This window comes from Nannospalax galili, unplaced genomic scaffold (assembly GCF_000622305.1).
Source record: "Nannospalax galili isolate Female #2095 unplaced genomic scaffold, S.galili_v1.0 scaffold835, whole genome shotgun sequence".
Classification (NCBI taxonomy): Eukaryota; Metazoa; Chordata; class Mammalia; order Rodentia; family Spalacidae; genus Nannospalax; species Nannospalax galili.
Window position 1 is genome coordinate 236048 of NW_008336306.1, and position 13969 is coordinate 250016.

At 45.1% G+C, this 13969-nt stretch overlaps 2 protein-coding genes across 2 annotated transcripts in view; both read right to left on the bottom strand.

Moving 5' to 3' along the window:
• Positions 1 to 5793, bottom strand: part of LOC103732428 (calcium-binding protein 5) — a 20765-nt gene extending 14972 nt beyond the window's left edge. Inside the window, 5 exon segments of the mRNA XM_029562478.1 lie at positions 1025 to 1134; positions 1945 to 2088; positions 3375 to 3405; positions 5726 to 5743; positions 5746 to 5793. Of these exon segments, the coding sequence (XP_029418338.1) occupies positions 1025 to 1134; positions 1945 to 2088; positions 3375 to 3405; positions 5726 to 5743; positions 5746 to 5793 (351 nt within the window).
• A 4540-nt stretch (positions 5794 to 10333) lies between these two features.
• Pla2g4c (phospholipase A2 group IVC) overlaps positions 10334 to 13969 on the bottom strand; it is a 29570-nt gene continuing 25934 nt past the window's right edge. The window contains exons 12-14 of the mRNA XM_008831007.1: positions 12631 to 12781; positions 11985 to 12113; positions 10334 to 10754 (exon numbers count right to left, since the gene is read on the bottom strand). Of these exons, the coding sequence (XP_008829229.1) occupies positions 10334 to 10754; positions 11985 to 12113; positions 12631 to 12781 (701 nt within the window). The remainder of the gene's footprint in view (positions 10755 to 11984; positions 12114 to 12630; positions 12782 to 13969) is intronic.

The window sequence follows — 13969 nt, forward strand, 5'->3', positions numbered from 1 at the left end:
ACCGAGAAAGGGGCTTAATGAAATCCTCAGCTAGGGAAATAATTTTACTTTTGTTTTCAGGAGAGTCTTTGAGAAGATCTCGGACTAATGTCCAATAGCTGAAAGTCTGAATGGGAACTGCCTCAGAGCCTTTATCCTTTAATAGTTCATTTAAACACTGTCCCACTTGGTCCCATTTTTTAGGGTTGATTTCAGGACCATCTATAACAAACCAAGGACACTGGTCACTCACAAACACGAAAAAATTTACAAGATTTTTTTTCTTAACTCGGGACTCCTCTTTCTCTGAGGGAGGCCTTCAAGTCCCTAATAAAAATAGCCTCCTTAGACAGTTGCTGGCCCATTTTTTGAGACAGAGACAACTTACCTCAGATCATCAGCTCCTCATGAGCAGTGAGAGTGCAGATGAAACGAGGCGGCGATCCGGTGCAGTTACTTTCACTTTGTCGGAGGCTGTCCTCAAACGCGTACCCGGGTCTGTCTTCAACCGTCTCTGTCTGGCAAGGGTCCGTACCTTGAACCCCATGTTTAGGCGACACTTGCCCCTGCCTGCGGGGACCCTGTACAGGTAAAGGTCGAGGGGGACCACTCCCTGAAAGGAAAAATGGGTGAGAAAGAGTAGACGGAGCCCAAGCAAGTCCACTTGTCAAGGGTCGCTTTATTGTATTGCAAGCTTTCCTTATATACAGTTTGTATTTAGAAGGGGTTGAAGAAGTTGGTCAAAGGTTACAGCATTTTTATGGGTATGGGGTGGGGGAACTGAGCAATTCAGCAACGTGACTGACCACCAGGTGTTCCAAGAGATTACTGCATGACTTATCTTTTCTGAGAACTGTTTGCAAGGGGAAGAGAAAGATAACCTTGCCATAAATTCTTTCTCAAGGTTACTAGTGCAGGCAGAATGCCCTGCTTAAGTCAACTGTTTGTAGAGCCATATTATATTTTTTGGTAATGAATGTTGTTTCTCCAGCTCCCGACACTCCAGTTCAGTGCTGGGCTTTTGTCTTTGGAGTTATTAATTCACCTCTTTGAAGGCGTTTCTGAGCTCTTGGACACCAATCATCCCAGCTGTCTCTGCAAGCAATTTTGGAGTCATCAGCTCCACAAAGTCTTCAGAGTCTACACGGCCAACAACTGGGGGAGAAAGGAGCATGGTTAGCAGGATTCCCCAGGCACTGATCTTCCATTCCTTACTTTCCCCCTTCAAACCTGAAATAGGTCAGCACATGAGCCATCTTCCACTCAACATAAACATAAATGTATTTTTTTAATATTTAAAAATGAAAGTGGGACTTGTATTCAGATCCACCTTTAAAAGTCACCTTTCTGAACACCACAAACGCAGCCTTCCTGAATGTAGTCTGAGCTGCTCTCCTGCAGACTTCTCAATTCCTTTAACCACCTTTCTATTTGAAAATATACCCTCAACCTGCACATCCTTCTCAGGCCCACCCTTCATCTTTGTCTGTGACTTGTGTGTGTGTGTGAGTGTGGGTGCATGTGTCCCACATGGAGGTCACAGGATAATCTCAGTTGTTGCTCCCTGCCTTCTACATTATGGAAGACAGTCTCTTTGCTGCTCTGCACTGAGTACAGCAGACTAGCTGGCCCACAGTTCTCTGGGAATTCTATCACCACCTCCCATCTTCCCATGGAAGTATGGGGATTAAAGACACACACTACAGCACCTGGCTTTGGGCGGGCTCTGGAGATTTGAACTCACACCCTCACACTTGCATGCCAAAGACTCTCATGCACTGAGCCATCTCCCCAGCCCTAGATCTGTTGTTAACATCATGTCAAACGCAGCCTCCTTAAGTGTAGCCCGGACTGCTCTCATCCTGATTTCCATTCCCAAACCTGCTCTCAACCCACGCACCCTTCTCAACCCCATCTTTTGTGCTCCCCTAACTCCAGGCGTGCCTCCCACCACCCTGGCCTCACAGTTCATGCTGATTTGCTGGCCCAGCTCGGTCAACGCCATCTCTGTGGACATACAACCCATCGTCCTCATGAGATTCCACAAATCCTTATAAGAAATGAATCCATTGTGATCCTTGTCAAATTCAAGAAATGCTCCCCGGAGCTCTGAAATTTAAGACAGAAGAACTTTGGACAACTTGAAACAATTAATGAAGAAGAATAACATCCCTTGAAACTACCAAGGAGGCACTAACAAGACATTCCACACGCCTTTTATCCCAGTACTCAGGAGGCAGAGGCAGGTGAATCTCTGTGAGACTAAGGCCAGCTTGGTCTACATAGTGAGTTCTAGGCCAGCTTGGGCTACAAAACAATAATAACAATAACAACAATAACAATTGTCTCAAAACAATAATAACAATAACAACAACGAAAAGCAATTCCACAAAGAATACATTTAAGGAGACAAACATTTCAAAAAGCAGGGATAAATAAAATGTGCTAATGAAAGACCTTTGAAGTCGCAGGTTCTTGAGTGAAGTTAGAAGGGAGCTCAAACACCACCAAAGAAAACAATGTTTTGATTCACTATAAAACTTGTATTCCCTAGGATCTGTGTATGAGGGAAAATGTGATTTTTTTTTTTTTTTTACTTTGGGTGACTTCACTCAATATTATACCGTCTAGGTTCATTCATTTTTGTTTTGAATACTGTGATTTCATTTTTCCTAGGGCTGAATAATATTCCATTTTATATCTGTACCATATTTTCATATATGGATCCTAGCCTATAATGCATACATGTACATATGTAAACTTGTGTGGATTATCCCAGAGGATAAGAAAGGATAACTTGAAAAGAAGCACAGTATTTGCCCTTTTTTTCCATGGTGGATTGTGAATTCAACTTTCTTTGTACTGCAGTAGCAGGAATCACTTCTGCATTCTGTAAGAGGCCAATAAATGTTCCTTTCAGGCACTGATTGTGAGAGCTGGGCTTCCTTTTTGATTCTGTTGACTATTAGTGCATTGGGAATTGATCATGACTTGTCTCTGAATGTATTTTACATTGGCCCACTTGGAAAAAGTGATTTTTTTTGTTCCTGTTGTAATGAATGTTTGCTGAAATTCTGTGTCTTGGGCTTGGAAGCTTATTTTTAATAAGAGTTTTAATTTTTGGAAATTTTTAAATAAAACTGATTTGAATTAAAATTTTGATAAAGAATACATCATTTGTGAGTTTTTGGAACTCATAGGAGTGGGTACACCCTGTAAATACTTGAGGAACAGAATCTCAAGTGGCACAAGAATACATTCTACACAGTTCCATTGGAGCAGGAAGAGAAGGGGCTGTGAAGTTTTCACTGGAGGGAATTTGCATGGAAGTGCAGGAGGGAAGGAGAGCAGGGGGTGGGGGCACCTGCAGAAGCACATCTGAGGGAAGGATTTACCTTCAATCTCATCCTGTCCCAGGGGTCACTCCTGAAAGAAATGCAGAGAGGGACACTGAGGGTCTGGAGTCCAATACCCACTTCTCCAAACAAGCCTGCTGTATCAAGTCCCTCCACTCCTTTGCCCATTCCTTCCCACTCTTCCTCTGCACTCCATCTTTCTCCCTCCATCTCCCCAGCTCCCATTCCCCAGCTCTTCCCTCATCACACTTTTCTCCCATCCCCATCCCTTCGTCTGCCATCTTCACATCTTGACCTCTGCCTTCTGCCTTAAACACCATGAACTCAGATCCTCCTTTGCGGATGCAGAGAGCACAACACTGTATCATAGCTGAAGTGTTCAGAGGTATGTGTGCTGGGTTCTATCATTACATTTAAACCTCAGAAGCATCTCAGTGAGGTAGATTCAAATATCATTCTCATCTTACCAGTAAGAAACTCAAAAACAGAGAGGTTAGTGAACCTACCAAGCATCACACAGCTCATAAATGGCAGATCCCTTCCAAGGGAGGAGAAAAAAAATCAGTTAGCTTCTTTCCTCCTTTTCTTATTTATTTTTTAATTTAATCTATTTTTTGGAGGGGGAGCACTTGCCAAGGCATGCATGTGATGGTCAGAAGACAATTTGAAACAGTCTGTTCTTTCCTTCCACCATGTCAGTCCTGGGGATTGAACACAGGCCGTCAGACTTGGCAACAAGCACCTTTACCCAATAAATCACCTTGTCAGTCTTACCTATTTATTCTATTATTTATTTATCAAGACAGATTCTCACATCCCCTGGGTCTTATGTGACCTTGAACTTGCTAAGTGGCCTTGGATGACCATGAACTTCTGATCCTCCTGCCTCCACTTCCCAGGTTCTGTGATTACAATACAGTGCTTGAGATCAAACCCAGGACCTCTCACATGCTAGAGAAGCACTCTACCAAAAGCTGACCTACACCCTTAGCCCTGTCTTCTTTATTAAAACTATTTTTAGCATACAAAGAAATGGGTTTCCGCTGTGATCTTTCCAGACACATATATCATCGAATTTTGTTATCTTTGGATCACTCTCTGCCCCTTCCACATCCCACCTCTTCCCCACTTGCTGGTTTCCTTCCTCCCCTCTTCTGCTTTTATGACACATATACTTGCACACTTAGAACTGGGATTAGAACTCAGGACTACTTCCTCACAGGTCAAAATTCTTTCTGCTACATCCCACTGGCTCTTTGCACCCACTTCCATCCTTCTTCCCAAAGGTGAGCATCCCCCCGTGTGGATCTATGTTCAGTGGTATTTAAGAAGAATGTCAGTGATAGCCTGACCAGTTCTTAAAACGTCTGAGAATTTCTGATCATCATGTTCTGCACACTCCTGGGCACACCCGAGGGTCAGGCTTGGATACCTGGCCCAGCATCTTGTTCCTGGAGACCCCTTACCTTGGTTTCCTCACCTTGGTCTCCTTATTTTCCTCCCATGCAATTTTGCCTTCCTGTGTTTCTCCTGCCGTCTCTTCCCATCCCTTCCACTTCCTCCCCTTTCCTTTCCCCATTATCTTGTCTTGCTTTCCCTTTTTCCTGTTTTCTCTTGTTCTCCTTCCTCTATCATGTCTTTTTTCCTTCCCTTCTTTTTCTGTCTTGTTCCCCCATCCCATCCTGTGTTCATGTCCCTTCTCTCCCTTGACTTCTTTCCCTCCCCTTCCCCTTCCCTTCCTCCCCTTCCCTGCCCTGCTCAGTCTTCTCTTCCTGCTGTTCCCCTTCCCTTCCCTCCCCTCGCCTTCTCTCCTCCCTCCTTCCTTTCCTTCCCTTTCTGGTGATCTTAAAGCCTAACAATGAAAAGAATGCATCCAGGAATCCAGCAGATCTGACTTTGCCACAAAGTAACTGCATATGCTTAAAGCATAAGACTACATGACTTAAGGGTCTTAATTTGCATGCCTATAAAGTGGAAATGAAACTATCATCACCCCCATGTGCTGTTCTAAGGATTGAATGGCATCAGGAATGTAGAGCCCTTTTCACAGGGCTGGGCACATAGCAAGACCTAGTCAGTGGCAGCTATTGCTAATACTACCGTCAATATCATCACCACCATCATATGAGTGTCCGTAAAAGAATGGAATTCTCAACAATGGCTGTATCCCATCTCCCCTTTGCTCTGGTCCTGCTTCACCACCCCCTTCCCTCTGGACTTCTGATGGCTGGCCCTTGTGCCCACACCATGCTACTTGGGGTCTTCTAGCCTCTCTGCTCATGCTTTCTACCTGCTCCTCTTGTTCCATAGAAACCATGCTCCTTCCCTTTTCCTCATGTCCAAGCTCCCCATCCCCTGCCCACCACCCTTCCCTGACATCCCCACCTCACCCGCTGTTTCTCAGTGATGTGATGCCCTTCCTCAAGAAGATGCAGGCAGGGCCCATGGGAAACTGCATGGAGGGCAGGTAGGGCTCACCAGTTTCTGATGTCAACACAGCCCCGTCTTACTGCTCCACTGAAGCAGGCAGTCAAGCTTCCCAGTGGTCTCAATCCTTTGCCAACTCTCTCTGCCTCTCCCTCAGTCAGTCCCTGTGTCTGAAGAGCTGTGACAGCTGGGTGGGAAATCTCTATCCAGGCGGCAGGGGGATTAGGACTGTTCCTGCCTCCCCATCTGGCTGGAGTAAAGATGGGCCTGGGGAGGCAGTGTGGGGCTTTAATACTCTTTATTGCCAAAATGGAGTTGGAAAGGACGTTTTGAAATGGGGATTAGAGCACAGAACCTCTATTCATTTTTTTTTTTTTCAACAAGCATTTTGAGTGCTTCCTCTAAGTCTGATTGATCTTTGGGGAGTGAAAGACAGAGGACGGATGTAGCCTTTGGGCTCAAAGAGCTTTCCTGAGAAAGTCAGTCATACGTTCAAAGGAGCAGGGGACAAGAATTACCTGATGCTGGGATGTCACAGGCCCTAGAGGAACATGCTATTGTTGTTTGACTAAATGGACATGCTGTCAAACTGCCTTGTAAATACTAATGTTTCTGCCTAAAATTAGTCTGCTTTCAACCTTGGTCATGGAATCTCACTTTGTAGTGGGGAACAGTTAATGCAGAAACTCATAACTGGTCAAAGTGATAAGAATAAGTGACTATTCAGTGCTTAGCCCTAAATTGGAGATCTATGTTAATTCTCCTACTCCACATCCAAAGATCAGGGAACACTGGGACAAGAGGTGGAAAGAGCCAGAGAACAGGAAGGTGTACTGTGAAATGCTGACTTCTGGACAAGATATAGCTACTGCAATTTTTTAACTCTTGCAGCTGTGGTTATCTGCACAAAACCTGTACCTGACCAAGTCAACAAGATCACTAAGTATTCCAGCAGGCAGTACTAATGCACTCAGTGCACTATAAAGTTTATAAAAGGAGGGGGCAAGACGGTGGAAGGGGGATGTGCTGGGTGGAGTGTCTGGGGAGCGTGGGGGAGGGATTTGGGGATGAATATGATCAAGATACATCATATACACGTATGAAATTGTCAATGAATACATAAAAGATATAAAACAACCACCTATCACTAGGTGTTGTGTGACTTTTCCTGGGAAGAAATGAACACACCTCTTTTCCTCTCAGATACAGCACCAGCAGCAGACTGAAGAAACGATTCCATTCAAGGCTAGCTCAGTGAACTAAGGAGTTTATTGGAGTTACATATAGGAGAATGGGTGAAGGGTTACCGACAGGAGCATTGCAAAAGCCCACCCTCAACATGGGTGAGGGTAGGGGAAGCTGCATCCTTAGAGATCCTTGCACAGCTTGCAGGCAGTACCACTGGGGTCCTTTCACCTTCCGCAGTGGCTTCTGTAGCTTCGGGGAGGGAGGGGCCTTGGGAATCTTGTAGCTTTCTGAACTTCCTGATCCTTTTAAGTTTCATGAGCACCCTGAGCCTGGTAGGTCTGATATCTTCATGGGTATTAATAGACTCCTGCCACCCCTGGGGTGCTTCAACTTGGAAGAAAGTGCCAGATAATACCAGGTTCTGGGAAGTGAGTATGTATAGGGACTGAGAGTAAGGAAGTTCCTCATCCTGGCTCATCTCTTCCCTTCTGTTCTGTTCCACCTGGATAACAGAGAAAATGGGGCCTTTATTTGATGAGGCTGGAGAGATGGCTCAGCAGTTAAGAGCACTGAGTGCTCTTGCAGAGGACCTGGGTTCGATTCCCAGCACCCACATGGCAGCTAAGAACCGTCCTTAACTCCAGTTCCAGGGGAATCCGAAGACCTGCTCTGACCTCCGTGGCATTGCACGACACGGGTGCACTCACATACGTGCAGGCAATACACTCATACACATAAAATAAAAATAATAAAATGTTTTTTTTAAAAGGCTTCCTCTTGCTCCCAAAGACACTGCTTATCCCCCTCATGGAGTTTTTTGCAACTGTTACTTTTACCATCAAAAGTCAGAATTTAAAAGCCCAGCTGGGGGAAGGGGAGGAGGGTACCCTGGCAACTCTAATGAGGAAGAAGAGGAATTAGGAAAGGGGAGGGTCTCGGGATGCTATAAAAAGTCAAAACAAGGGCTCCTGGAGGTATTCCTAGCTCTGCCCCCCCATCCCAATGGGAGTTGTCTGTCCAATGTTTATGGTCTCTTCCGCCACCCCCCATGTTGGGTCACTTTGCCCCGGGATGCTGGTGACAACTCATCAGCTCTCTCTTCCTGTGGTCACTCTTATTTCTCCGACCTGCTACCCCTGCTACAGTGATTTCCTCTCACTGGCCTGCCGAGCCCTGATGACTTGTGTTCCCCCCAATACTCCCCATTCCTCCTGCTTGCCCTTTTCCTTTTCCTATGTGTGGGTCTTCTGCTTTTCCCAGGTTCCAATTCTTTCTTTGTCCTATGGATTGAACTCAGTGACCACCACTCACCCCCAAAACCCTGCAACAGGAGGGTGGTATGGAAAGTGAGAGCTCCCAGATGAAGCGGGGTGAGGAGTTTCCCCACAGAAAGACAGCATGGCTGTCTGTCCCCATCAGAACCCAATCAATGCCAATGCTATGCCTTTTGAACCTCCAAAGCTTTGAGCTATAAAAAGCTTCTTTTCTTTGCTCAGTACCTAGCCTCAAGCACTCTGTGATAGTGATGGAAAACACTAATGCATGGGCCCTGAGGAGGTGAAGGTGAACTCATGGAAGGGTTACTCGGTGTGGCGTGTTGGAACACAAGCTGAGTGAGAATGGTGTGTATGTGCAGGAAGCATCCAGGATGTGGCTTATAGGTACGTAGGCTAGGAAGGAGTCTGCACATGGGGGTGGGGCATGGGATACTATAACCTTGCCACAGTGGGAAGGATATCCACTCATAGATGCAGCATACCGGAGGTCATGACATTAACATTTTTAGGGAGATAAACAATTCAGCTCATAGAAGGCTTTAAGTTTATTTTGCCATGAAGAAAAATGAGGTCATGCCATTTGTAGGAAAATGAATGAAACCAGCAACCAACATGTTAAGTGAAGAAACCAGCCTCAGAAAGACAAATGCATTTTCGGTCAGATGTGTACTAGCTATCATCATCATCTATCTATCCATCATTCTTTGTCTACGTATCATCTATTCATTTACCTTCTATTATCTACCGTCTATTTCTCTGCCCATCTTCTACAGTCTATCATCTGTCTATCTATCTTCAATGATCTGGCTATCGTCTATCTGCACGTAGTTACATGTGTGCCATGGAGGTGGAAAGAGGACTATTTAGGGGAAGGAAAGGATCTAGAGGGAGGGGATGAGAGAAACTGGGCAAAGACAAATATCATATGTCTTCTTTAATATGCAGAATCTAGGTTAATACACACACACTTGCACACAAATACACACATATGAAACAAAAGGAGAAGGAAGGAGGAAGGAAAGACAGGGAAGGAAGGCAAAGGGGTGACCATGGGGGAAACACAAACAAGGTACTGGGTCCTATATGTATAAAATACCATGGTGAGACTGGCCTAGTTAGCTCTGACTGTCTCTTTAACACAACCTAGAAATTGCCTGAGAAAAGCCTTCAACTGAGGAATTCTCTAGATCAGATTGGTCTGGGGATATGTCTGATGTAGGAGTCTCAGCCCACTGTAGGTGGCATCATTCCCTAGGTAGGTGGTTCTGGGCCGTATAAGAAAGCTAGCTGAGAATGAGCCTGTAAGTAAGCCAGCAAGCAGCACCCTAGCTGAGAATGAGCCTGTGAGTGAGCTGGCAAGCAGCACCCTCTGTGGTTCCTGCTGTAATTCCTTGGCTATGAGTGAGTCCCCTGGTTGGAGGTAATGGTACCTGGAGCAGATCTGCCTTCAAGCTCCTGCTTGAGTTCCTGCCCTGACAACCCTTAGTGATGGACCTAGAAGTATAAGGTAAACAAGCCCTTCCCTCTCCAAAGTGCCTTTGGTAAAAGTGTTTTATCACAGCAACAGAAATGAAATTAGAACACAACCCATTATTTTATGATATCTAAAAATGACTTTTTAAAGAAAAGAAACCAGCATTTACTTGGGGGGGGATCGGAATGAGTAATATCTCTTGAAAACTCAGCCTGTGCTGGACAATGTCCTAAGGTCTTGGGACTCAATTCACTGAGCCTCCCCATCACAGAGGCACCATGGTTATCTGTTCTGCAGATGATGAAAGAGGGGCACAGAGGCAAAGGAACTTGCTATGTTCTTGTGATGAGCAGACTGTTGAATCAAGACTGAAACTGGATGTGGACTATGGAGTCTCATAGATGGAGGGAGTGGGGAAGGAGAGCAGGGGGAATGCAGCAGGTTAGTGAGAGACTTAGAAACACAAGTCAGCAAGCAAGTAGTCCATCTGTCAGTCAACCAGCAAGCATTTACATAGTGTGTGTCTCCTCAGTGCTCCTTAGCGCTGAAGATCATGACTTGCGCCAAGGTCTCTACATCTATAGAGCTAAGCAATCTGACTGGAGGTGCAAAATGGTTAATGAGAGAAATTGTTAACTGGCTTTAGTCTCAACCACCACATCCATTTTGGCCACATGGATGTTAAAGATGGTGGCTCTGATGATCAGGGAGTCATGTTCAAGCTGCAGCGTCCCCTGAGGGACCTGAAGGACACATTTCTCCACCTTCAGCTCCTGAGACTCCTTGCCTTGAATGATGTTGTCAAAAACACTCTGCAGGTGTTTGCTGACTGGCCCAGTTAGGACGGCCAAGGCAAATTCAACTCTGTGGAGGGCATAGCTGAATGGAGCAGAGAACAGGAAGGCCAGGTGGAAGTCAGGACCCTGGTAGACCATCAGGCCCACAGTGCTCTCAAAGCTGGAGCTCTTCTTCACAAAGGAGCAGGTGACAGTGGACTCTGGATGGAGCATGGATGGTGGGCACTCTGGAGCATGGCCGCTCTGGAAATAGAACCTGGGAACAGGGACTTAGAGGTCACTATTGTTCTATGCAGGTTGCCTTGTACTTGGAGAACACTAGAAGAGCTGGAAGCTTCTACAGACCATCATGCATGACTTGGGAGAATATCCCTAAGAATACCTGGATTTAATCTCAGCTCCACTACCATTTGGGAGTTCCCATAGTCTATTTACCATGCAAATGTTTATTCAGTTATGTCAATTCTAAGGACAACTGTAGTTAACTCTTTAGTCTACATCAAATTTTATACTTGCCAAAATCCACATTCACATTTCCCCTCATATTTTTCCATACTCACATGGTGCCAACAAGAACAGGTTTCTTCCTGCTTGTGGAATAAGCCAAATCCATTCCTATCCCAGGGCCTTTGCATGTGCTTCCCCTTTACATGGAATTCTGTTCCTGCAGACTCCTTCACAGCTAGCACTCTTTCCCTTGATTCACCCAGTTCACTACCCAAGTGCTTGGTAGCAAGAGGAGCAAGTTCATTGCCCATGAGCAGAGGCAGCTATGAAAAACCTGGCTCAGATGCACCATGTGATCTGCTGCTCACATTGGGAGGTGGGGGCAAACCAACAGTAGTTACTTCCAGGTGGGGAAACCCACAAGATTCTAAGAGGAAGGGCAAGTCCTTAAAAGGGGGAACGTGCTCAGCAGGACTCGTGAACTTACAGCAGCTGGGGTTGCCTGCACAAGACCTGCACAAGATCAAGCCAATCCAATACTCGAGCATGGACAGGGGAGGAGGCTCACAAGGCCCCACCCCTAACTGAGGAGTAACTGACAGTTGATAGCTTTTGAGGGAGGGAGAGTTGGTTTTCTGTAGGGGTATGGCTGCTGGTAGGTCAACCATGCTCCAGTGAATGATCCCACAGGAAGACATGAAGTTGAGACAGGGTCATGGGATATCTTGGAGTAGTTGGAGGGAGCAGTGGGGGGTAAAGATTATCAAAATATATTGTATATGTGTATGATGTTCACAAAGAAAAAATCATTATATTTTAAAAGCAAGCTTATTATGAGCTTACTTTGATTTTCATCACACTCATTGTTAAGTCTTTACAGAGGGGAATCCAAGGCTATTCACACACTAAGGTCTGAAGTTTAGACCTTGTGTCTGAACTGGAAGCTCATGCACAGAGATACCCACTGATCACATAACAGGGGGCAGGGAGGTTGGGGGAGGGGAGGACACAAGGAGGAAAAGACAAGGAGTAAACTTACAAGGGACCTGTAAATGTCAGGCCCGTGTTGTTGGAGATATTGATCTCCACTCTCCGAGAACATTGGACATCCTTCACTATGTCCTCCAAGTGTTCCTCCTTGTTCACCACTGGGAAGTTCGGGGGTTCCCTGAGAGAAGAACGAGAAGAAGCTCTGAATGTCATCTAAAAGATATTTCCAGAGCAAAGAGCCATGACCAGGGGACTCAATGTCAGTTGTTAAGGGCTATGACAGGGGTGTCCATTGACTGCTTCCTGTTTAATCATTTCGTCAGTCATCCAGTATGTGAAGTCATCCAGAGGCATGAAATGCTTCATGCTTCAGAAAGCCACCTATTCCAGTGCTGTCCACACCTTCCTCACCTACACAGATACAACTTCAAGTGGGAAGAAATGATTTCTCTCTCCCTGTCACATTTCTCTGTCAAGCACTGTACTCCTGAGCCACACCCCCAGCCCCTCACTGGGAGATTCTAGGCAGGTGCTCTACCCCTGAGCCAGGCCTTCAGCCCTTCAATGGGGGATTCTAGATAAGTCTTCTATTGCTGACCACATTCACAACCCTCATACCTGATATACCAGAAATTCTCTAATAGATATCTGCAGATCAAATACAGAGATCAGAGCAGCTGCAGTCTAACTCTCACCTGGCCACCTTTTGCATCTCACTGAGGATCTTATCCTTGTTCATCCGGACGTTCTCCTTAGACACCCTCAGGAGATCCATCACAAGGTCTGGTGTATAGGTATCAGAAAGTTTCATTGTATCATATTTTTTTCTCCAAGTCTCAATGTCATCTGAAATAGAACCAAGCCAAGATGTCTGGGATCGGTACACCATCTTTTAGCCCCAATATATTTAGCCTACCACTTGGTTTTATAAAATTTGCTTTACAAATTTATCTATGTATTTCTCAATCTATGCTCCCTGCCTGCATAAAGAGAGAAGAATGTCTTCTCTGTTAACCTACATCACCTAAAACGATGGGTGATTGCAGAGCAGGTGATTAATAAATATTCAGCAAACAAAAAAGAGGACAAATCCACTAGCCAGGCATGCTGGTGCACACCTACCATTCCAGCACTTGAAGACTGAGGCAGGAAGATTCTTGAGTTCAAGCAGAGGCTCACTAACCTACATAGTGAGACTCTGTCTCAAAAACAAAAATGAACAAATGAAACAATAATCAGTAGAAAGAAATAGGTAAAGCCAGATGTGACTCACACCTACAATCCAAGCATGTAGGAGGTTGAAGAAAGAGGATCCTCGGTACATGGATAACCTGGATTATGATAGTAAGATCTTGTCTAAAAAGAAAGAGGGCCAGAGAGATGGCTCAGCAATTGAAAGCATTACTGCTCTTGCAGAGGACCTGAGTTCAGTTCCTTACACCCACATCAGGCTGCTTACAACTATCTGTAGCTCAAGACCCAGAGGATCTCATGCCCCCTTCTGACCACCATGGGCACCCACAAACATGTGGCATACATGAACAGACACACATTTAAATAAATAAAAATAAAATATTTATAAAAACATACTTCCAAATTATTACATTTTTTAAAGACAGGTATAGCTGGGCATGGTGGTACATGCCTTTAATCCAAGCTCTTTAAACAGAGGCAGAAAAACCCTTCTGAGTTCCAGGTCAACCTGGTCTACATAGTAAGTTCCATGACAGCCAGTGCTACATGGTGAGACCCTGCCTCAAAAAAAAAAAAAAAATGGAATCATTGGGCCTGGAAAGATGGCTCAGTGGTTAAGAGCACTGACTGCTTTGCAGATAACCTGTCTTCAGCACCCACATGGCAGACAACTAACAACTGTCTGTAACTCCAGTTCCAGGGGATTCAGTGCCCTCTTCTGGCCTCTGTGGACACTACATGCACATGGTGCACTTACACACAGGCAGACATACATTCATACATATAAAATAAAAATTGTTTAAAATTTTTTTAAAGAAAACTCATTTTATTCTTTTTAAA